This window comes from Sinocyclocheilus grahami, unplaced genomic scaffold (genome assembly GCF_001515645.1).
Source record: "Sinocyclocheilus grahami isolate Dianchi unplaced genomic scaffold, SAMN03320097.WGS_v1.1 scaffold278.1, whole genome shotgun sequence".
Lineage (NCBI taxonomy): Eukaryota > Metazoa > Chordata > Actinopteri > Cypriniformes > Cyprinidae > Sinocyclocheilus > Sinocyclocheilus grahami.
In genome coordinates this window covers 414,956-441,584 of record NW_015505457.1, presented here as the reverse complement: position 1 = coordinate 441,584, position 26,629 = coordinate 414,956, and the positions used below count along the sequence as shown (strand labels likewise).

Here is a 26,629-nt window from a genome sequence, read left to right as displayed (position 1 = left end):
TGAGGTGTTCTGTTGTTGGATGTAATAATGAACATAGCAGTCGTCATTTACTCCTGACATCTGAGCCGCTGAACTCGCAGTGGATTACGTTTGTTTCTGAAGGGAATGCGCTCCCGATCTACATAAATGCATCTCTGTTCGCGCGAATCATTCATGATACAGCCTCATCTACAGAAGTGAGTATAATGTTTTGTAATGAATCTTTGCAAATCGCCTTTCCTAATAATGTGCTAATTAGCAAGTTTCACAATGCAGCTCGGAAGAGAGGGGCGGGGGCAGCAGACCTCATTAACATTTAAAGGAAAATGCTACAAAAACGGCTTACTCTGAAAAGAGCTGTTTTTGACAGGGTAAAAAAAGGTGTTTTTTACACTACCATTGAGAAATTTTAACCAAACTATGTGACAGACTTTTCATTAAGACCCTAAAGAATCATATCAACTTGTGGAAAATGGGCATCCTATGACCCCTTTAAGTAAAATTAAAATGAAATCTAAAAATAAATAAAAATAAAAGCTAATTAAAAAAATTATAAACACTGTCTTCAGCTCAAATTATACTTAAAAACAACAACAACAAAAAAAAACTAGTTTAGGCTGAACCTTCTGAAGAACTAAAATGTATTATTTCATTGTTGTGAGATGTTTTCCCTGCTTTGATGTTATCGAAAAGTATTTATTTGAAATAGAAATCATCTGTAACATAAATGTCTTTATTGTCATTACACTTAATGCATGCTTGCTCAATAAAATTACCCATTTCTTTAAAAAAAGAATCTTACTTCTGAACAGTAGTGTATAGCCACACATTCATTAAATACAACTAAATGAGCTTTCATCATAGTTGCTATTTGTTATTCACAACAGGGAATTGCTTCTCATGGAAGGATACGTCACAGTGGTGTGGAGCGCACTCAGCCTCTCAAGGTGGTGTAAGACGAACAGCAGGCCAAAGGAAAACACGCCCACCATGTGAACACTTAGAGACAGCAGAAACAAGAAGAAGTAACGATAATTCCTCCGGCCAATGCAGTTGTTCACCCATGGGCAGTGGTGGTCAAACTCCTACAGTGAAAAGAAAAGTATGTGTGTGTGAGCGCTGGCATTGTGATGATTTTAAATTACGCAGGAATGTTGGTCTGTGTGTTTGTATGCGTCTCACCTCCACACAGTTGTCACACACGCTGCAGTGTGAGCAGCGAGGAGGTCTGTAGAAGTGGCACGTGGCACACCACTTCATCCGCACCTGAATTCCCTTTATCTCCACGTTTTTATAAAGCGGAGCTCGGAAATCATCGTCTTTGTCTTCATCCTCATCCGCTGGGAAACAGAATTTCAACATTCACATCAATATTGTGTGCGACTCTCAATTTTCTGAGTATTCTTCTCATGGACCTACTGTTGGATCTCCAGACATCTGAAACAGAGAATGGATTGAGAAACCTAGACTATGACCGGATCATACCTCTGGGAAAGACTCCAGGATCCATAAAGGTGGCCATGCTGAAGTTGGCCAACACAAATAGGAAGACGATGCCATTGTATAGAGGCACAACAGAGGAGATGGCCTTGGTCAACCACGGACACCTGAGAGAGGGTACGAGAGAAACAGAAGAAGGATTATCATCTAGAATGCTAAAGCTCAAAAGACCGGCTCTGAATTAGCCATTTTCAGCCTGTAGTTGTTCAGCCTTTTTTTTTTTTTGTCTGAACAACATCCATGTTCATCCCTGCAACATTTTTGCAACAGAGAGATTCATGCAAACCTCAGAAAACTTCTGAACCTTATAGCTGATCACTGACAGAATAGTAAAATCAAATGTGTGCAGTTACTCTAGTGACAGACTGAATAATCAGTCAAACATTAGGAATTTAGGATACATTTGGCTGATAAATGAACAAATCATACAAATGATAAATGCCTGCTTGGCAGATTAACAGAAATATTGATTTACCATTGGGTCAGTAAAAAAAAAAAATTACATTTTTATAAATTTTTTTATTAAAATAAAATGTTGTTTTGCACAAATTAAATGACAACTAAATAATATATATAAATATAAAATGTATATTGTATTTTTTCAATTAGTATAATTACTAATATTATTGTTGTTCTTGTCATTTGTGCAACATATTTTATTGTTTTAATAATAATAATAAATGATAATTTACTATTTTTCTATTATTATTATCATTATTATTGTTGCTATTATTGTTATTGCTATTATTATAACTATTATAAACATTTATTATGTATATGTCCTGCATTTGTTAAATTCTATCATATCATAAACACATACAGTAGATATTGTCATTGGTAATTAAACAAACCTATAGGCTACTGATCGACCACTTCTTCACACTGATTTGTTAAAATCAAAAGCAATGTGTGGCAATGTTTAATGGGTAAACTGCTTTTAGGGTTGGGAAATGTCTACCAAATTGCCATTAGATGATGTCTACAGTGAAACATTGCGATGGATCACCTACTTGACTCGCTCTGTCTCAACAGAGCTGAGCTGCTGTATGCGGACCGTCTGCGCGGTCACAAAAATTGGGCTGCACGCAGATGGTGTGCGAATCACAATGCTGGCACAACATGGTGATATCTGTCAGCCATCGGCGATGGATGATGGGATCGTCTATCGGCCCAACCCTACTGCTTATGCAGGAAAGCATCTACCAGTGCCCAATCCACGACTAGTTGTCCTACCATAGCTCCTCTCATAATACACCCTCTGACTAGGCTCTGCTCAAGTTTTATTAAGCCAAGCGAGTTGCTTACAGAGAAAGAGAGAATATATATATATATATATATATATATATATATATATATATATGCACTTCTAAATTTGAACCCCTATTGGAGTCTATTACATTTCTTGTAGTCTTGTAGAACAAGACTTTTTCTGGCCAAGAACCGCCCACCCAGACAGGAAGACTCCATTTGATCGACATCTAAAGTGACCAAGCACATTTATTTTGGTTTCTACATGTCATTTAGAGGTAGATCAATTTATAATGCATTCATTGTATGACCACTATGGAACTATTCAAAGAACGTTTCAGCAGTATTTGTGAATGGCCGAGATTACATTTCTGCATATTGATGCAACAAGCCACTCAAGGCAATGCTTTACAGTGATTTGACCAGATTCATTTGATACAGACAGCACTGTTCAACAAATAAGCACATGTAATTATAGTGCCAATTAGAATATTGGAAATATTGTTTAAGTAATACAGTCCATTAGCCTAACTGCAGACATTTATAGTTGCCAAGCAACTGTTATAATGGCTATTCCACAGCAGCTTCGAACACACCTCATCCAATCAGATTTTAAAGCTAGAATGATCCGTAACTCTCTAACCCCTCCTGCTACCTCTATTCTCTCTCTCTGCAGGCAGTAGATCATGCTACTATTCTGTCGAACCCTGAGGGAAAAGCACTAACTCATAGTCCGTCTGCTCTGCACTGGAGGAATGCCAGGCTCCTTGGATAGGTGAAGGCTGTCACCTTTATCTCACTGATGTGATTCGATACATACATTCCATTCAGTTTTCTATTCAGTTCGTTGTTTTCTTCATTTTAATCAGAGACCTAACAATGGCAGTCCTGAGAATACAAAGTAGTAATGAAGTGGAAGGTGAGAATGATAAAGAGGCCAGATTCACCCCCCTCAGACACAACAGAGCAAAACTGATGGAATAACTACTCCTTCGTGTATAATCCAATCACAAACTGATGACCTCAGAATCAATCCACGCTGTGGGCAAAGAAATAAATGCCAGTTTTATCAGCCACATGAACATCTCCTTGGGGGTAAACAAGAACGTCAGGGAAATTATGGAATAAATAAACTGCCTGTGAAATGCAATAACTCTTGATCAGTAAGCGTCTTGCTCTATGTGAGACAGACAGTGGGCTGCATTCATGAAGTCCAGCAGGGCTTAAAATGCCCTTCATCTGAATGACAGTTCAGAGATTTTTATTAGGTGAAGGTGGTTACATTATTTCTTAGTTTGCACATCAAAATCAAGAACAGACTAAAGGCTTGTTAGCCACACATAGACATATTTTAACACTGAGAATAAGAAATGTTTCCTGAGCAGCAAATCAGCATATCTGAATGATTTCTGAAGGATCATGTGACGACTGGAGTAATGATGCTGAAAATTCAGCTTTGCCATTAAAGGCATAAATGACATTTTAAAATGCATTAAAACAGAAAAGTTATTTATAAAGTTAAATTCCAATTATATAATTATAAACAATTTCAAGTCTCTTAATTCATCTCCTTTGAATGAATCACCATCACAACAAAAGCACCAAAGCACCTCTTTTATTGTAAATAAGTCACAGCTGAAGGGTGTTGTTAGGCACGGCGTGAAGCGGAGAGCCTGCAATCCTTTCAGTCGTGCCTTATTCACAATACAGCACACCTTGAGTATCTTATTGCTTTTATAAAACAGTTACCACACAATACAAATATTAAATCCAAAAATGTATTTATTGATATGTTACTTTTTAAAAATAAATTTGTAACAACGTTCGTAGTTCGGGAAGAAGGAGGCGGGAACCGGAGAATGTTTAAATACTTTAATAATCAAACAAACACAAAATGAAAGTAAAGCGGCAGCCCCTCATGGACGACTGCCGCACACAAAACACAAAATAAAGTCCAGGCCTGGTCCTCTCTCGTCCAACACTGTCGTCACTCCTCCTTTTATCCTTCCGGAGCTCCTCCGTGGGACTTGAGACCGGTGAGTGGCGCAGGTATCGCGCATTAGCATTTCCTCCACCGGCCTCGCTCCGTTCCCACGGCTCTCGGCCCCGCCCCTCTCATCACAAAATTAATTAAATGCTATCCTTCCGCTAAAACAAATAGTTCCTGACAATGACATTAACTGTCAAGAGAATGTTCCGATGTAACAAGCCTAAAAGCATATGTCAAATGTGTGAATGTAAATGTAAACTCTTCTGGGGAACCCTTTCAGATTTAGTAAACAATTTCTATGCACCTTGTTTTGCGGAAAGGGGAATTTTCATATTAAAGCCCTCTACAAAGTGTTGCACACTATGTTGGAGGCCCATTCTCATATATTGGCAAGAAAAGCTTCTGAGTCTCTCATTGGACATGAACCTAGCAACAAGTCAACAAATTCATCAATCTGCTCTATGAACATAATTGTGGGGAGTCAAAATGTTACAGTATGCATTTAAACAACATAGCTAAAAACACTTTCATGAAACAATCTGTGCTTAATTTCTTAAATCTACTGTTCTACATTTAATTGGCCGCCCCTTCCAAGGATTAAACCAGCAAACCTTGTGTAAGAAGGCTATATCCTAAATCATGCATTTACACACTCCCCTCTCTTGCATACATGAGCCCCTTATTTCAGTGGAAATTACACAGGCATTTTAACAACCCAAGGGCTGTGCTGGAGGGGTGTATATTAGGTTTAATTTAGGCCATTCCTTGCAGTGTGTCTAACGCCTAGCTGCTACAAACATTAGCATATCTGTGCCAGAAGCAGAAACTCTAAGGAGCCATCTATCCATGTGGATTATAATATGCCAACAAAATCAATATAGATAAAGGGAACAACCCTGTCAACAACAGCTTTAGGGAGCACAAAGCTATTAAACCGGTGCTAGTTAATTCATATCTCTGACTGCGAGATAAACATTCAAAATACATTCAAAAATGCTAAAAAAACATGCAGAAAAAGAGACAGACAGATGTCGCAACCCCAACAGCTCTAGTAATTTAATAGATGCAGCAATAATTAGAATATAGATCAAATAAATGATAAAAAATAAATAAAAACATCTAGCAGAGAAGCTACTTATTGGTGGCGCCTGATATGTACAAACTTACAGTTGTAAAATAAACAAAACAAAACAAAACAAGCTAGAAACTGTGCAGGAAAAAAAGAGAGAGATATAGACATCACAGCCCCAACAAATAATAGTTTTTTAAATAATTAAATAATTATTTAATCATTTAAATAAATAAATCTAGCAGATAAGCTATTTATTAGTGGTGCTTGAGAAGACAATTATCACAATTACTATGCTCATATTTACTTATGGTTGTAAAAAGAAAGAAAGAAAGAAAGAAAGAAAAGAAAACAAATCTGGTCATTTAATAAATGGAGCAATAATCTGAAATTTTTAACAAAAAATAATTGAATGAATGAACTAATTAATTAATTAATTAAATATCTAGCAGAGAATCTGTTTATTAGTGGTGCTTTATAAAGATAATTATTAAAATGAATATTTTCATACTTAATAGTAATTGTTCTAGATGTCTTAACCACCACTAATAAACATCTTTTCTGCTGGGATCTGACAGCAAGTCACCCCCCCCCCCCTTTCCCCCCATAGCTGTGTGGCATCATTGATATGCAGCATACACACCTCCATGATGCACATCCCACTGGGATGATAAATGTATTTCAGTGATGAAGATCCCATTTGACTAGACAAATAACATATCTAAGTGATAGAATAGAGGAAAAAGTTCCACCTATCATATCCAGAGTGTTTCTGTACTGAAAATGGAACATTAATGCTTGGTATATGTTTGTTGTGGACATTTTTGTCCTCACATTTACCGCATGGATGCCATCTTTCGCCTGCAGAGATAAGGTAGTCTTCACAGTTGAATCCACATCTCTATTCTCGGTTTATGGTCTATGGTTTAAAGCAGGGGTGCCCAAACTCGGTCCTGGAGGGCCGGTGCCCTGCAGAGTTTAGCTCCAGCTTGCCTCAACACACCTGCCTGGAAGTTTCTAGTATGCCAAGTAAGACCTTGATTAGCTGCTTCAGGTGTGTTTGATTAGGGTTGGAGCTAAACTCTGCAGGACACCGGCCCTCCAGGACAGAGTTTGGGCACCCCTGGTTTAAAGGAACAGTTCACCCAAAAATTACAATTTGCTGAAAATGAACTCACCCTCAGGCCATCTAAGATGAACAAGATGCAGTGAGAAACGCAAACACAGATCAATCCCATATTAACCTACCTATCTCCCCTACACATTTTAAGATTAAAGCATCAGTCAAAACACACCCGAATGGAGAAACGCTCCCACAGATACAGCCGCAATGCAGTGAACACAAGTCAAAACTTACAGGAGAACTATTCCCAGAATTATCTCATCAGTCTAAAAAACTACAAGCACAATACCACATGATACTCGATGGGCATTATTGGATGTGATCCACATCAAAGAGATTATCTTCACCGCTAGCCCTTTAAACAATTTAATAATGAGAGTGAATGCACCATAAATAAGGTCACAAAGCCCCGCCGGTCTATTAATCACGCTCTGAAAGGACAATAGAAGAGATGACATCCCGCTCTTTCCTCGTATAGATCTGCTTAAAACAGTACAATACCCCCAACAACAGCAGCTTAAACTGGTCTGAGCTAAACAGAGGGCTGAACTTGAACACTAAGCGATCTAGAGCTAGATAAATACGACCGGGTCAGATTTAGCCATGAGGGAATCTGTCCCCAAACATCTTCACCACTGTTCGCAGAAGCCTCTGTAAATATCCTTGTAGACTCAAAGCAAGTTTATACACATCCACAGGTGTGCCGCTCAAACACACACACACACACACACACACACACTCATTCACAACAAACACACACATGCGCACTCACACGCACACACACACTCACACGCATACACACACTCCCCCGCTCAAACGCTCAAACACACACACACACACACACACACACACACACACACACACACACACACACACACACACACACACACACACACACTGCTACATTTAAGTTCTGTCCTGACAGTGCATATCTGAGTGGCAGTTGTTGGCTAACCTCACACACATTCCTTACCACGTGTATTTTAAGGCCAGACTGCAGCTGCTGTGGTTACATGCATGGCAAATATCGGACAGCCAAAACCAGGCCGAACATCGAGAGCAGGGCAGATTCATGTAGAAACTAGGAACTACAGATTATAGTGTTTGATCATTTTCTCTTCTAAGTCTTGCAAATTTAATTGGTGTCAGTTCTGATTTAAGCATCCCACTAAAAAAAACAAAAAACTACATTCAAATGATAAAAGACTATATTATCCTTAATAAATGTCCTGGGTCTTCATCAGGGTAGATTATGAAATGTTTCATAAGAAATGTTTCATAAGCATGAAACCAGCACATTAAAATGATTTTTAAAGGATCAACTGACACTAGACACAATTCAGCTAAAGATATTCAGCTTTGTCATCACAGGAATAAATTACATTTTAGAAATTAAATATATTAAAATAGAAAATTGTTATTTAAAATTGTAATAGTATTTCACAATATTACAATTGTTACTGTATTTTTAATCAAATAAATGCAGCCTTGGTGAACACAAGAGACTTCTTTAAAAAGCATTAAAAAAATGTAGTGAATGGTAGTGTAGGAAATGTTAAAGCATGAACTGCTTTATAGCAAATCATTTAAGTAAATGATTCAGTCCCTCCCTCATAACACACAAAATAGACTCTCATACTCACACCACCTACTGGCACAATGGTGTAAATGCTAGAAATGGTCACTTAAGAAATCTGAATAAATCTCTCTGACGCACTGATTCAAAAGATTTTAGTAGTCAGCACTTCAAAATCCTCAGCAAGCACACATGACACACCAGAGATAAGAATAAAACCCCATCCATTCTTCTGACACCTAGGCATTTAGATGGGCTTGGAGAATGACCCAGATGGAGTAGCTGCCAAGTACTGGGACTTAATACCTCCTTTCTCTTTGACTTTAAGAGACACTCGATTTAATTGTGTGTTCTCTACTAAAACTACACACATTTGCACACTAACACGAATATGTAGATACACACATGCATCTATCTTCAAACATATCGGTGAATAGTTACAAGTAGTTGGAAAACAGTCCTCAACCATTTTCTAGCCACTTCCTGAACGGAAGTCCAGACAGAATGAGCCTAAGTGAGAGAGGGGAAGAATCTGAACCGTCAAGCATTGTTTACTCAACTGCGGTTAAGTGTCAGATTCAATGCAGCTGAGTGTTTGTTATAAGATAAGGTCTAGGAGACAAATACCAGCATTTCTATAAACCTGTTCAACAGAATGAAAGAGGTCAAAAGTCACTGATCTAAAAACTGATGTGTGTCCACCACATTTTGCATAACAAACACTATTTAGACATTATACTTTAGTGCTCATTTGGTATATATATATACAGTATATATATATATATATATATATATATATATATATATATATATATATATGTGTGTGTGTGTGCGTGTGTGTGTGTGTGTGTAATACACACACATATGGTGTTATATACTAATTTTTAACCCTTTCTTTCATTGGGATGCTATGAAAGTTGCATTCCTATACTACATGAGCGCCATAGCTTAATGTGTCAAGAGTGTGCTAACCACTATGCCACAGCTCTGACATTAAATACAGACAGTTTGGCTCTGTTCTCATAGTGTTTTTGATTAGTGCATGAGTAGGTCTGTTCCTGGATCATTTCCCGCCGAGTTACACAATCACGTTTTGGTCTAGCAGAACTTCTCCTTTCCCTCTGATTCACTGCTTTCTCAACATAGCTTCACGCATATTAAAACACATTAGGCCCGATCTACACACACTATGCCAGCACACAAGCACATATAGTGGGAACAGAATCATTGCGAGCATGTAGAGCGCAGGAGACTGATTTACTATCATGTTTGACATGGGACGTTTCGCTGCGGTGGAAAACAGCAAGATATCGCGACACTCGCTGTGGTTAACTGCATCTGGAACACAAATGTGGCAGAACAGTACATGCTTTGATAAATATGGCTGTAACGTCGACTATACTATCTTCACATAGGAACAAAAATGTGTACAAATGCACTATGAATTAAAGAAGATTGCAAGGTTAAAACACACTCATGGTGACAGCTTGGTAATATTACCTTCCTTCCTGTCTGTCTGCTCAGACAGATCACACGCAAACAAGCTCCTAAATTAAATGAGACAATCCAGTTGGATGTTTCTGTATGTAATAAAAAAGACTGCAGAAAGATATCGCCTGTCATGGCCTGCATCATCAAAGCAGAGGGGGTGAGGGAGGGAGAGAGACCATCAGAACAATGAGGAGCTTTCACAGGCTGAGGGCTGCAAAGAGACACAATAACTCCCTTTAGCAATCAGAACTCACAACAGACAATCTATCTATCATGAACTACAGAGGGAGGGAGGAAGAGGGGGAGAGAGAGAGATTGTTTATGTCTGTGAATATGATTATGAAGCAAAAGAAAATGCTGTAAGTTGTATGATTGGTTCTGCTCCAACAGATCAGAACTACCTGCTTAAAACTACGAACACAAAATAAAAAAAATAAAAAAAACGTAGAACTTGATCTGACTTGATTGCTTAATTGTAGAAAGGAAACACTAGACAATATAGAATGACAGAATAATAGAACAAGAGATAGATGTATACATATTCAAATAATTAGACTCAATGTGCTGGCCATGTGCTCGGATTGAAACTCAGTGTCAGATTTAACATAGGGTAAATTGTGTTTTAAAAGACTGGTGGCCTGGTTCCTTATTAAACTGATTATTACTGTGTGTGTGTGTGTGTGTGTCTGAACTAATATGGCGACTTCTGCTGAATTTTCATGTAAATTATGTGCATGATGTTATTTTTCAAAAGTACTAGTCATTTATTTGTGTATAAAACTTTTCTAAGAGAACAATTGTGTGCACCTGTAATGAAAGGCTAAGGTGTTGCTGAAAATCTGCAGTATGATACAATCTCTTTTTCTAACTTTATGACAGTCTACGTCTTGCATCAACAGTCTAGAAATGCATCTAAAATTCTCAAATAAGCACATATTGCAAAACTAATCAAGGCTGAAGGACAATGAGCTTTCCAACTATACTGTAAGTTGGAATGCCTACTCAGGGCTCACTGTCTTTAATGCGTGGCACAAATTAAAGTTAAATTAAGTCAGAAAAAAACAGCTCACCACATGTGCCTGTTCAGACACACATGGTTCTCAAGTCAAGTGTGCCAAATAAAGTGCCAAATAAACTGGCATTTCAGTGTGCTACAACAAACGTGTGAAACTCAGAGCATCCAAAATAGAAGATAGCATTACTCAAACTGGCATTAGATTTCAAGAACGAATCAGGACTGTATCAATGGCCATACCCAAACATTTAAACACATGCTCATCATCTGGCGTGAGTAATTGGCCACATTCACTTTATGAAGCTTTTTAATGTTCAACAATACCTCCCCCACATGTGCGTTCTCGTTTTATACTATGGGGACATGCAGCCTCTATCTCTCTTTCAGCCAATCTTTATCTTCTAACCCCCATACTGTTTCAACACCAAGCAGAACCTACAGTAAACACACACACACACACACACACACACACACACACACAGAGGACACCTCCTTATGCCCAGAATAACCCTTTGCTTCCTGTTAATCTCTGCTGAACAGGTGCTGCTATTTACAGCACACAAATCCATTCACTCCAACAGAGGAATGAGGGACAGTGAGACAGACATGGTGAATGAGATGAACAAAGCAGTAGATGGAAAGTCTTATAACAAAGATAAAAAGAAATCTCTATATCCAGCGTTCTCATCTCTCCAGCCTCCTTGGCAATAATATGTGTACAGCAAACAGAACCGAATAAAGCAGAAAGTGTCAAATAAAAAAAGAAAAGTCGTCAGTAAATGTAATAATTTGTTGTTAACTAGAAAAGCTAAATTTGTCAAAGCAAACTTTAAAAGTGAATGTTTTGACAAACGTTTAAAGCTAGGTCTTATAGACCGATTGAGATTGAGAGATAGTCGGAACTATAGACAGATAGATGCATAGAATGATAGAACAACAGACATATGATGATAGATGGATGAAATGTTAAACGAAAAAACAACAGACAGATAGACCGAACAACATAGATAGAACAATAGATAGACAGGTAGAACAATAAAAATAAGACAGAATGATAGAAATACAGATAGAACAACAGAGAGACAGAGAACGATAGACAGATGGGGTGATGGATAGAATGATACAAAGATAAAATGACAGACAGAACACCAGAAAGATAAAATGACAGACAAAACGCTTGAACAATACATAGCACAGACAGAGAACAGAAATCATATATGAATATACGCAACAAGTGCAACTAATAAGAGATGAATGATGTTTTTCTTTAGCTGAGAATGTTCTTTAGCTGGGTAAAACTGCATGACCACAGCAGTCAATTTTACACAGGAGATCTTACAAGCACTAAAGACTATTATATTCAACAATCCAGAAATCCTTGACCTGAATGACTCAGAGAGTGTGAATATTATGCAAGACAGATAATCTTAATGCGTGGTCAAGTCAAGTCAAGTCACCTTTATTTATATAGCGCTTTATACAATACTGAATGTGTCAAAGCAGCTTTACAGTGTCAAACAGGAAAAAAGTTTGCCAATAATGCAAGAGGACAAAAAAAAAGAGTCATTTTTCCTGTTAAAGTCAGTTCATTGATGATTCAGTGATGTCATCATCCAGTTCAGCTCTCTTCCAATAGCGTCTATGCAGTCAGTCAGTCAAGTGTCCCCCAACTAAGCAAGCCAAAGGCGACAGTGGCAAGGAACCAAAACTCCATCGGTGACAGAAATGGAGAAAAAACCTTGGGAGAAACCAGGCTCAGCCGAGGGGCCAGTTCTCCTCTGGCCTGACGAAACCAGCATGCCGTGGTTTAATTCCAGGCTGCAACACATGTCAGATTGTGCAGAGGACTTGTCTGGTTCCCATGGTCTCGTGCCGATGGTCGTCAAGGTGACGAGGTCTTCGCAGTGCATCTTTCTCTGGGGCGCTCTCTCATACAGACTGATGAGGGCAGTTATTTGTAATGTGAACATAACAATGAAAAACTAGATTTTGCATTTTATGAAGAAAAAGTACTACTTGCTCTTGCAAATCTCGCCATGTGTTGTAGGAGTTTGACAGCGTGTTGCTAAATTCTGACTGAGAGCTTTTTATTGTGTTGCTAGGTGGTTGGATGATTGTTTCCTATCAAAAAGCCTAATATGTAACCCCAAGTATGAGCAATAATTATAAATAGGCCACATACATATGTAAATATCTGCCAGAACATGCTCAGAAATATTCCTTTGCAAACATATTAATAATCATATTTAATCAAAGGAACATCCAAGACACAGGAAGTTTCCTTTGAAGTTTTGGTTTTAATTTGCCTCTAAATCAATGCTGCCAGGATATGATTTTGCATGACAAACCCATATACTCAATAAACAAAGCATGAATGTGTGAGGTGTCCTATCAATGCATAACAAAGGCATAAATGTGACCCTGGACTACAAAACCAGTCATAAGGGTCAATTTTTCGAAACTGAGATTTATACATCATCTGAAAGCTGAATAAATAAGGTTTCCATTGATGTATGGTTTATATACAATATTTGGCCGAGATTCATCTATTTGAAAATCTGGAATCTGAGGGTGCATATATTAATATATTAGGAAATTTACAAAATATCTTCATGGAACATTATCTTTCCTTAATATCCTAATGATTTTTGGCATAAAAGAAAAAACTATAATTTTGACTCATACAATGTATTTTTGGTTATTGCTACAAATATACCCCAGTGACTTAAAGGGGTAATATGATGTTGCTAAAAATAACATTATTTTGTGTATTTGGTGTAATGAAATGTGTTTATGCGGTTTAAATAAAAAAAACACATTATTTTCCACATACTGTACATTATTGTTTCTCTATGCCCTGCCTTTCTGAAACGCGTACATTTTTAGTTCATCGGTCTGAAAAGCGAGGTGTGCTCTGATTGGCCAGCTATCCACTGCGTTGTGATTGGCCAAATACCTCAAGCGTGTGACGGAAATGTTATGCCCCTCACCATACTGTGATGCCTTGTCTGGCCGGAGCGACGATTCAGAAACATTAAAACCCATTATAAACGAGGCATTTGTTGCATCCAGTGGGGACATAATTACGGATTATAATGACTTATACTGTCTTTTTACATTGGCCGTTTACAAGCCGTTTTACGTAGGCGTGGTTGACTCTTAACTTTTATTAAGAATATCTCTTTGGATTTGAGACTTTAGTCTTTGCAATCTTCTTTATGCACCAAGAGCTTGTAACACTTCAAAGAGAAAGGAAAAATTGAATCATATGACCCTTTTAAGACTGGTTTTGTGGTCCAGGGTCACAAATAGCACAAAAAACGCCCACAGCAATTAGTGCAGCATGCAGACTGAACACAGGCCTCTTGCAGGGAGAGTGAATAAAACTGAGAAGAGAAGGAACAGATGAGGAATGAACATAATCACTGTCTCTCTAGGACCTAAATTTCCTTTCCATCTATCTAATCTACTCATTAAGAAGTGTCTGAGACATATCCCCATACAAGAATGGAAGGAAATCAGTAATGACCGCTCAGTGGAAATCTCTTCAGTCTCAAAGCAGGAACTGCCTTTGTTCCAGCAGGAGATGCTGAAAGACAGGAGAGAGAAAGATAGACTGTTTACTCTGGCACTTCTGAAATAACCTCCTCTCTCTTTAGATGAGGATGATTGACATCTCACCGAGAACAATCACAACAGCTCAGAAATTAGTAAACTCAAATTAAAGGAATAGCTCACCCGGAAATGAAAGTTTGCTGAAAATGTACTCACCCTCAGGCTATTCAAGATGTAGATGAATTTGTTTCTTCATCAGAACAGATTTTGATTTAATTTAGCATTACATCACTTGCTCACCAAGTGATTCTCTGCAGTGAATGGGTGCTGTCAGATTGAGTCTCTAAACAGCTGAAAAAAATATCACACAGTAATCCACATGACTCCAGTCCATCAATTAACAGCTCAATTTCCAAGTCTTCTATCCATAATATTGTTTTCTCCAATAAAAACATGTGTCTCATCTAAATCAGGAGATAAATATGCACATATCAAGCACCGTGCAAGCAAAAACAGTCTACTGGATGAAGCATTAATATGGATTATAGACTCATATTTAAGCTAGAAGCAATGTTTTAAAGTTAAAACGCCTGAATGATGGATTTCTTTCTTACAAACACACAGCTTTTTGCTTCTCAAGACATTAATTGATGGAGTCATGTGGATTATTGTGATATTTTTATCAGCTTTTTGGACTCTCATTCTGACGGCACCCATTCACTGCAGAGGATTCACTGGTGAGCAAGTGATGTAATGCTAAATTTCTCAAAATATTTGATGAAGAAACAAACTCATCCACATCTAGATCCTGAGGGTGAGCAAATTTTCGGCAAATTTTCATTTTGGGTGAACTACTTTAAATCAGGGAGAACTGAGCACAATAAACTCAAAGACGACAGTCTGACATTTATTGAAATATGTATAAATAAAATCACCTTCATCTTTCCAGAAACTGTACTCTCATATATAACTGCCTCTGGTCCCACAGTAGGCACTGCAAAATCTCCCATAATTGCTCCTTTCCAGTGGCCTCGATCCAATTTGTCTGAATTCTGACATTCTGTAATGTTCTCCACTGCACAAAGATCAGCCTCAGAGCTGTTCAATAAGACATGATGAAAATGAATATGAAAATGAATCTCTGTAAGGGAAGAAATAACTGCAGAAAAAAAATGCCAAGCTTTAGTTTCCCAGCGACAGGTTTTGGGTCAGAGGTCAAATGGCAATAAAACACATTTCTAAATGCCACATGGGAGACATTCTGACACTGTAGTAAAAGGTCTTGCAATTTATTCTGGAGCCGAAATATATTGTAGACACAAATAGCACATTTTAATCACAATTTCAGTCTAATCGTCATTTTATCAGGTGAGCAATATGAGAGAAACTGCTAGAGCAGTATTGAAAATCACTAATCACTGCTGTGCTTTCCCTTAACAAATGATAATATATTAGCATAATTAAGAGCCAAATTTAGTAAAGCCGAGGGATGAGATACAATCTCAGGAATAAAAACACTCTTTTGATGTATTAATACCTCAGACGTACTCTCCTCATGGGTTTGTTTCAGTTCAACAGTTCTGAAGGTGCTTTAGTTAAAAGTAAATCCTAAGTCTCTTAGACATGAGCAAGCAATTTTTCTCCACAAGTAACAGTATGCAAAAACCAATCTATTAAAATGGGCTTATTAAATGATTTTGTAACATCTAACTTTTCCCCTCAAGGTCATTTATAATGAAGTAACCATCATAAATTAGTTTGCTGCTGTGACTTTAAACATTTTGTATGTAAATTATCTTGTTTTTGAATAACGTACAATGTATTGGCATAGTTCAAGCTGGGAGCTGAATAAACAAAATATCCAAAACTAAACAATCTCTAATTAATGAGTTGGTTGTTAACAACTAGTTGATAGGTTAACATGAGGAGTCATACTGTTCAAAAGTTTGGGGTTGCTGGACAATCCACATTCATTAAAAAATAAATCTAAACAAAAAAAAAATTTTATGCAAATTTTTTTCATCTGATTTAAGAATGCAAGAATATGTATAAAATACATAAATAATAAATGTATATTATAAATAATAAAATAATACTACAATTTTAAATTGTAAAACTTCAGGGTTTTGCCTGCAGTACACACACACACACACACAAAAACCTTTGTGGAGTGAGCAAAATACCTCACAGCCTCTCAGAGCAAGAGAAACCCCAGCAGAGACAGAGAGTGTTCAAAGCTGCACACAACCTAGACTCAAAGAGAGACAAAGAGGAAAATGGATACTCTTGAGCACAGTGACATAATGCAAGGGAAAAATGGGAATAAAATGTGAGAGAAAGACGGGAATAAAAACAGGATGATGGAATTGCAGACGTATTCCTCTGAGAGGGACAGGCAGTAGAGAGCGTAATATCTTCCCATGAAAAGAGTTAAAGGAGTCAAGGAATCCTGAGATGTGTGTCAAAGAGACGCCTCCCCAAAGATGCACACAAAAATAGGACACCAAATCTGAGCGCATTCTCTCCATTTGGTCGGCAGAAATGTCAGTGAATGCTGAGCTCCAGAGACAGAGAAACAGTAGAGTGACAGTACACAGCCAAATCAGCACAGAATCTGAGGGAGATCGACAAAGCTTTTATAGAAAGTTTCAGGAGTTGAAATCTTCAGTATTCACCTGCTGTAAAACTTTAACAGTCCCCTGATGGAAATTCAGTACTTTCAGTAGTCTGCACATTAACCAAAGCACAATGGGAGAAAATGGGGAAAATATTGGTTTATATAAAATTCAGGCTAACACAGATTTTCCCCCCCATGGAATTCTGTGGAATGTGTTTAAATAGACTAAATTGTGTCAAATAGCCAACAGTGCAACACTTATTTGTTAGGCATAAATCTGCAGCCACAAACCTTAAAAAAGCATCACAAATTTTGAGCACCACTCATTTACTGTTGCATATTTGTTTTTTAATAGTTGTGGTTAGAGAGTTGGACTTTTAACCCAAAGGTTGTGGGTTCGAGTCTTGGTACCGGCAGGGATTGTAGGTGAGGGGAGTGACTGTACAGCGTTCTCTTCCACCTTCAATACCATGACTGAAGTGAGACCCTTGAGCAAGGCACCGAACCTCCAACTGCTCCCTGGGCACCGCAGCAATATGGCTGCCCACTGCTCTGTGTGTGTGTGTTCATGGTGTGTGTGTGTGTACGTGTGTGTGCACTTAGGTTAAATGCAGAGAACAAATTCCAAGTATGGAACACCATACTTGGTATCACATCACATCATGTCACGTCACATAATATTTGTGCTAATTCATTTCTGCTTTCAGTTATCAATAACACTTTAAAATAACTGCAAGGACTTTATCCATTTCCATTAACCCTAAAACACAACGCAATGAAGTGCAAAATTCTAAATACAGGTAAAACACACACACAAAAAAATCTATACAGAAAATTCATCATATTAATACAGTACATTGGTGCCTATTTTTATGGATTTTATTATTTTATTTTTACAGTGTAGTGTAGTACGTTTACCTCCATGGAGCATATTCTATGATATTCTATTAAAAAAATAAATGTTTTTCAAACTCTGTTAGTAACATTTTAAAATATAATAAAATAGAAAATAGCTATTTAAAATTGTAATAATAATTCACAATATTACTGTGTTACTGCATTAAAAAAAAAAAAAAATTTGCAGCCTTGGTGAGCATAATTTATCAAATTAAATTTGGTGTACATTTCTTGGGGCAGTCGTGGCCTAATGGTTAGAGAGTCGGACTAGTAATCCAAAGGTTGCGGGTTCGAGTCGCGGTACTGGCAGGGATTGTTGGTGGAGGGAGTGAATGAGCAGAGCATGAATGAGCATCGAACCCCCAACTGCTCCCCGGGCACTGCAGTACATGGCTGCCCACTGCTCCGGGTGTGTGTTCAGGGTGTGTGTGGGTCAGCTCACTGCTGTGTGTGTGCACTTGGATGGGTTAAATGCAGAGCACAAATTCCAAGTATGGGACACCATACTTGGCTACACGTCACGTCACTTTCACTTTCAAATGCCAAGTTTGAAAGACACAGTGATATGCTTGAAATCAATGTATATGTCAAATTCCTACCTGTACATTACCCTTTAATTCCAACCACACTTTATATATAACACTTTCAATATTCTTCATCATAGCTTTCATCTGAAAAATCTTCCCAATATGCCTGTTCTTACTACATGAGTACATAAGAGTCTCATAAGAGTCTCATTCATACCGAGGAACAGCTGGAGGAGATGATGCAGGGATTTGCTTGGATCGTGGGACTACAGCTCTGAGAACAATCCCTCCTCTGCATGGACACAATGGGAGGCACAGATTACTGCTGCACAATAGAGCTAACATGCATTGTTCATTGAAAATCTGCCAGCCCAATTCCCACACTACATGTGGCCCGATCCAACCGCACTTTGCAAAACACGTCACAAACTGCTGATCATCTAATTTTTTCATCAGAAAAAAAGAGGCTTAGTCTTATGACCTCATTCAAAGTGTTTAAAGGAATGGTTAACCCAAAAATGAAAATGTAAAATGAGTTTATTTCTTTATTAGAACAGGAGAAATTTTATATTTTATCAATTGCTCACCAATGGATCCTCTGCAGTGAATGGGTGCCGTCAGAATGAGAGTCCAAACAGCTGATAAAAACATCACAAAAATCGACAAGTAATCCACAGAACTCCAGTCCATCACTTATCGTCTTGTGAAGTGAAAAACTTGACGTTATGTTTTAATTAGCTGCTTGGACTCCCATTCTAACTGCACCCATTCACTGCAGAGGATCCATTGGTGAGCAAGTGATAAAATACGAAATTTCTCCAAATCTGTTCTGATGAAGAAATAAACTCATCTTCCTCTTAGACTCCACTGGTGAACAAGTGATGTAGTGCTAAACAAACAAACTCATCTACATCATGGGTGGCCTGAGGATGAGTACATTTTTAGAAAATTTACATTTTTGGGTGAGTTATTCTTTTAAAGTTCTCTTCTGCACTTTTTCAACAGCAGCTCACGCTGTCATTTTTAAACATTTTTTTTTTTCCACAGAAATGAATTTTTTCACTACTGTAGTGACGTCACTGCACATGCAATGTGCAAGGTTGCGCACATATAGCTCTGACCTCTCAGCAGAAATATTTAGTATACACTCAGATGCAGGAACTCCACCCAGAGTCATATAAACAGCATGGTACAGTCTATATGGGCATAACTGGGATACTCATGCTATTGAAACAATGAGACGAGGGTTAAAATCTTGCTCAGTCATTATGCCCTTGAAAAAGACTCTTAACTGACCCTAGCGAGCAGCTGTTCCTGTGTTGTGACTGTGTTCTGTCTCTGTTTGAGCAATGATGGGGAGTATATGCCACATGCTCGTCCAAAAAATGAGTCAATGTAGCATGGGCTGAACATAAATTAATAGGACATTTTTACTGCTACTCATGTATGATGCGATTATGATTAGGGTTGGAGATGTTTTGAAGGCTGACAGAATGCAGCGTGTTAATGAACCTATATTAAAAGAAGAAGAAACACAGCATGCGGATGAATACAGTGATCAGGGTTTAATTAGGGTTTTAAAATGGTTTAATTATCATGTCCAGTAAAATCCAATCCAATGCCAATAGGAGCAATACAGTGGCATTCCGATGAACACATGCACACGATCCAAAGACTGACCAATTTATAATTTAGGCTTTTAGAAATATGAAGTCAGAAAGAGCTTTATTTCCAAGTAGGATTACACACTTAAGGGATTTGTCTTGGCGACAGGAGCTTCCAGTGCAGAAGAAAGTACAGACATGCATAATACAAACATACATGATAGTGCAGACATACATAGAAATGGAAATACTCCAGTGCACCTGTGACTGAGCATAATGCCCAACGAGAGACTAGTATCCACTCCTTCCCTTCCTTTAGCGTCTCTTCTTTCAACAGAGCTAAATGATTGACTGGCGCACTTAGAGAATTACTCGACATATTTAGCAAAGATCAGCAGATGTTCAGCTGAGTGACAGAACATAAATCTGAGAGGAGAAGACAGAAAGAGAGAAAAACAACAGAAAGAGAGAACGACAGATAGATAGATAGATAGATAGATAGATAGAACACAGTGATAGATTGATAGAATGATAGAATGATAAAGAAAAGAGAGAAAGAATCATAGAAAGGAAGAAAGAACAATTTAATGATAGAATCAAATAATGACAGATAGAATGATAGAATTATGGATAGAATGATAGAATGATATATAGAACAACAGAACGATAGATAGAACGATAGATAGAACAAACGATAGAACGAACGATAGATAGAACGAACGATAGAACAAACGATAGAACAAACGATAGAACGAACAAACGATAGAACGAACGATAGAACAAACGATAGAAAGAACGATAGAAAGAACGATAGATAGAATGAACGATAGATAGAACGAACGATAGATAGAACGAACGATAGAACAAACGATAGAACGAACGATAGAACAAACGATAGAAAGAACGATAGATAGAATGAACGATAGATAGAACGAACGATAGATAGAACTATAGATAGATAGAACGATAGATAGATAGATAGAACGAACGATAGAACGAAAGAACGAACGATAGATAGATAGAACGATAGAACAAACAGAACGTTAGATAGAACGAACGATAGAACGAACGATAAAACGATAGATAGATGGATAGAACGAACAATAGAATGAACGATAGATAGATAGATAGAACGAACGATAGATAGAACGAACGATAGATAGAACTATAGATAGATAGAACGATAGATAGATAGATAGAACGAACGATAGAACGAAAGAACGATAGAACGAACGATAGATAGATAGAACGATAGAACAAACAGAACGTTAGATAGAACGTTAGATAGAACGAACGATAAAACGATAGATAGATGGATAGAACAAACAATAGAACGAACGATAGATAGATAGATAGATAGATAGATAGATAGATAGATAGAACACAGTGATAGATTAATAGAATGATAGAATGATAAAGAAAAGAATCATAGAAACATAGAAAGGAAGAAAGAACAATTTAATGATAGAATCAAATAATGACAGATAGAATGATAGAATTATGGATAGAATGATAGAATGATATATAGAACAACAGAACGATAGATAGAACGATAGATAGAACAAACGATAGAACGAACGATAGATAGAACGAACGATAGAACAAACGATAGAACGAACGATAGATAGAGCGATAGAACGAATGATAGATAGGATGATAGATAGAACGATAGAATGATAGAACGAACAATAGATAGAACGAATGATATAATGAACGAACGATAGATAGAGCGATAGATAGAACGAACGATAGATAGAAACGATAGATAGATAGATAGATAGATAGATAGATAGATAGATAGATAGATAGAATGATAGAACGATAGAACGAACAATAGAAAGATAGAAAGAACGATAGAACAAACGATAGAATAATAGATAGCTAGATAGATAGACAGATAGACAGACAGACAGATAGATAGATAGATAGATAGATAGATAGATAGATAGATAGAACATAGATAGATGGAACGATAGAACAATAGAACGAACGATAGAACAATAGATAGATTAAATTAAATTCAAAAATTTAATTCAAAAACAGAGCTCTTCATTTTGACGACAATATGCAAAATATTTTCTCTTAAAAATGTTAACTCCCTGCATTCCATTCCATTAGTTAGGAAAGCATCAAATCAACAATTATTCAACACTGATACAACATATCACAACCTGAAACAGAACTGCTGCTGCTCAGCTCATACACCTCTAATCTAAAATATAACAGGCCCATAAAAGAACTATATGACCTCGACATGAAACAATCATGAGATTTACTTTGCAACAGTTCTTTAGAATTCAGATTTCAATGGGAAAATGTCCCTCACTGTGAGCATTCAATCGTTCATTTCATCTCACAACGCTGCATTTCAACACTCTTCTTATCTACAGGCTACCTCAGCTCCCAAAGTAAAGCCTGAACGGCTAACACAAACTCTCTCTATCTCCGTCTCGAAAGGTTTAGCATGAATGGGGCTCTTTTGAGTGAAGCAGCGTTCCTCCTACAGTGGAAACTATGACAAGCAAGAGCCAGCAGCAGGTAGGAAGCTAAAAGCCAGATAGCCTTCCCTGTGAAAAAAAGGGACAAAAACACCCACAACTCTTTATTCTACCATTTTTTTCTAAATAAGACTTGCGGTAAGAAGACATCGGAGGGGTCAGCGGCTGAAACAATTAGCACTGTTATTATTGGTTGTGATTTAGAGCTGCGAGGGGATAGATAGATAGATAGATAGATAGATAGATAGATAGATAGATAGAATGATAGAACGATAGAACGAACAATAGAATGATAGAACGAACGATAGAACAAACGATAGAATAATAGATAGCTAGATAGACAGACAGACAGACAGACAGATAGATAGATAGATAGATAGATAGATAGATAGATAGATAGATAGATAGATAGATAGATAGATAGATAGATAGATAGATAGATAGATAGATAGATAGAACATAGATAGATGGAACGATAGAACAATAGAACGAACGATAGAACAATAGATAGATTAAATTTAATTCAAAAATTTAATTCAAAAACAGAGCTCTTCATTTTGACGACAACATGCAAAATATTTTCTCTTAAAAATGTTAACTCCCTGCATTCCATTCCATTAGTTAGGAAAGCATCAAATCAACAATTATTCAACACTGATACAACATATCACAACCTGAAACAGAACTGCTGCTGCTCAGCTCATACACCTCTAATCTAAAATATAACAGGCCCATAAAAGAACTATATGACCTCGACATGAAACAATCATGAGATTTACTTTGCAACAGTTCTTTAGAATTCAGATTTCAATGGGAAAATGTCCCTCACTGTGAGCATTCAATCGTTCATTTCATCTCACAACGCTGCATTTCAACACTCTTCTTATCTACAGGCTACCTCAGCTCCCAAAGTAAAGCCTGAACGGCTAACACAAACTCTCTCTATCTCCGTCTCGAAAGGTTTAGCATGAATGGGGCTCTTTTGAGTGAAGCAGCGTTCCTCCTACAGTGGAAACTATGACAAGCAAGAGCCAGCAGCAGGTAGGAAGCTAAAAGCCAGATAGCCTTCCCTGTGAAAAAAAGGGACAAAAACACCCACAACTCTTTATTCTACCATTTTTTTCTAAATAAGACTTGCGGTAAGAAGACATCGGAGGGGTCAGCGGCTGAAACAATTAGCACTGTTATTATTGGTTGTGATTTAGAGCTGCGAGGGGTTATATTTAGTGTGTTGGGAAATGAGTGCAGAAAAATAAATATCACCTTGACTTCTTGATGCCATTATAACAAACGCAGCAGGGTTGTGAGTGGGTCCTTGTTTAAAGTCGAGTCTAAAGCCATGCAGGTTAATTTATTTAAAAATATATAGACACTTTCTACCTTATATATATCACAGTACACTGTAGAGGCCTGTTTGAAAGGATTGAGTTAAAACCTGAGATTAAGCATCTCTGAATGCTCACCTATAAAGTATGACCAGAAATACACAGAATTGCTGCTCTATAATAGCAGCATCAGTTTTATTAAATAAAAAAGCAGCCATCCATGTGAGAAACATGAAATGGAGATCAAGAGTCAACAGCCACAGCTAATTCTTTTAGCATCACAGAACACCTTCCAGAATTGAACAAACCAAACATTCACATTTGCTGCAGCTCTAAGTCAAAGCAAATAAATAATGTCACATTTGTGCTCATGATCACATTTCAGGACACCAAACTTATAATTATCATAATATAGTATAATTTTAGAACATAAAATATATTATAATATTAAAATATAACAACTTATTCATTAATGTTCAAAAATGGTAATTAAAACATAAGCAAACTGGCTTATATTTTAAAATTAAATTTAATATAATATAAATTATATTAATGAAACAATTATTTATTCATTAATATTTAGAAGGTAATTAAAACATGAGCAAACTGACTTGATGTTGCTCAAATAAAAAAAAAATTCAAATTTGCAAAATAAATAATAATACAATTAAAATTCATAATAACTAAAAAAAAATGTCTATGGGACAAACAAAGGTTGCATTTTATGTGCATTTTTGTATGCAACAAATGCACTTATTTTTAAAGATGGAATATTCCTGTCTCAAGAACTGAACACCTTAGACATTCAGAACAAGGTTTTACCAAAAAAAGTGATGCAAAAAATACAAGCCACTTTTAAGACACAAGCTAAAAAAGTTTATTGTTGTAGATTTTAAAGAGGACCAAGTGCTATTTTCATAAATCGATAGGCAGAGGAGTGTACATAAAAACACACAAAATTCTCCCTCACTTCCATTAAAGTCTAATGTGTGCTGTTCTCAGAGCCGAGCACTATTAAGGCACTACACCCAGTTTTATATTTAAGTTTTGTGAGTCATGCCTTCCCATGGGACCACTCTCCCTATGCGAACAAAATCGGTCCATTTTTGGGAATGACAAGCAGTGGAGTACAGAAAAAGCTGCATGCCATTCAAATATATTAAAAGCCTTCATAATACATTAGCTAGTCTATACTATTCATACCATAAATTGTCCTTGCAATGGGTTGTATTGCTGGAGAATTTAACATAACAGTATGTAAAGTTTTCATATTTGCATTTTGTCACCCAAATGGATTCGACATAAACTGTAACTTCATGTTATGACAGATAACATACAGAGAATTTAGCACGCTTCATATTTCATACTGGGCTCTGGGCCTACCATTTTCATTCTTTGCTTTCTGTCTTTACTCACTCACAGATTACTTACTGTCTCTCACTGTGGTTTACGTCAAAGGAAATAAAGGCACAAGTCTTAACACAATTAATCATCAACTCAACAAATTAAGTGACTTTGGAATCTTAGATTGAGTTTCTTAAATGCTGTATTTATGTCATGATTGCTCTGTGAAGGTTGAGCATGCATAAGTCACTTGGCTTTGTTTACACAGAGCACTTGTGTTTAGTTAACACACGATAAGGGTCACAAATGACTTTGAGAACTGCCCAGAGGTATTTTACATGACTGCTCAGTTGAAACATGAGTATCAACGTGCTCTGCTTGATGTCAAAAAACATTTGGCTGTGTTCGTAAGGGAATACTAGCATACATGCTTATTATGTGATCTCCACTAAAGAAAAAGAAGAGTATGTGAAATAGTCTGAAATAGTCTAAACATTTCAACAGTATGATGATCTCATTAGATTCACTGATAATTTAGCAGGTGGTGACCATTATCGCAGTAATAAAAGCGGTTATTTTGTTTTGTTTTAAAATTTAATTGTGTAAAAAATATGTAATCAAATAATCACATGCAGTTCTTAAAGTCAAGAAAAGGATTGCAAATAAATAAATAAATAAATAAAATGTTGTTTGTTTGTTTATTTAAACCATGGCTTCTTTACTTATATATCCTGTTGTGAGCTAAATTCGCTACAATATATATATATATATATATATTATGAACCTGACATGTTTTATTTGACCCATTTAAATATTTAATATTATAAATAAATAAATGTTTTCCTTTATTTCTATTTAATTATTATTTATTTATGTAATTACATTTTTCATTCTTTCATTTATCACGATAGTCTGTAAAGTCAAGAAAAGGATCTGAACATTTATTTAAACAATTATATATATATATAAGTATATATGAGTACACCCCTCACATTTTTGTAAATATTTTATTATATCATGTGACAACACTGAAGAAATGAGACATCACGGAGCTGGTGGATGTTAGAGACCGTGCGCTCCTCCACAGATGCTCAATAGGGTTTAGGTGTGGAGATATGATGCGCCAATCCATCACCTTTACCCTCAGCTTCTTAAGCAAGGCAGTGGTCATCTTGGAGGTGTGATTGGGGTTGTTATTATGTTGGAATACTGCCCTGCGTCCCAGTCTCCGAAGGGAGGGGATCATGCTCTGCTTCAGTATGTCACAGTAC

At 36.9% G+C, this 26,629-nt stretch overlaps 1 protein-coding gene across 1 annotated transcript in view; it reads right to left on the bottom strand.

Moving 5' to 3' along the window:
- The window catches only part of zdhhc8b (zinc finger DHHC-type palmitoyltransferase 8b), an 80,076-nt gene that overhangs the window by 10,490 nt on the left and 42,957 nt on the right, over nt 1-26,629 (bottom strand). Inside the window, exons 2-4 of the mRNA XM_016291915.1 lie at nt 1,465-1,586; nt 1,162-1,319; nt 892-1,064 (exon numbers count right to left, since the gene is read on the bottom strand). Coding sequence (XP_016147401.1) covers nt 892-1,064; nt 1,162-1,319; nt 1,465-1,586 — 453 coding nt within the window. The remainder of the gene's footprint in view (nt 1-891; nt 1,065-1,161; nt 1,320-1,464; nt 1,587-26,629) is intronic.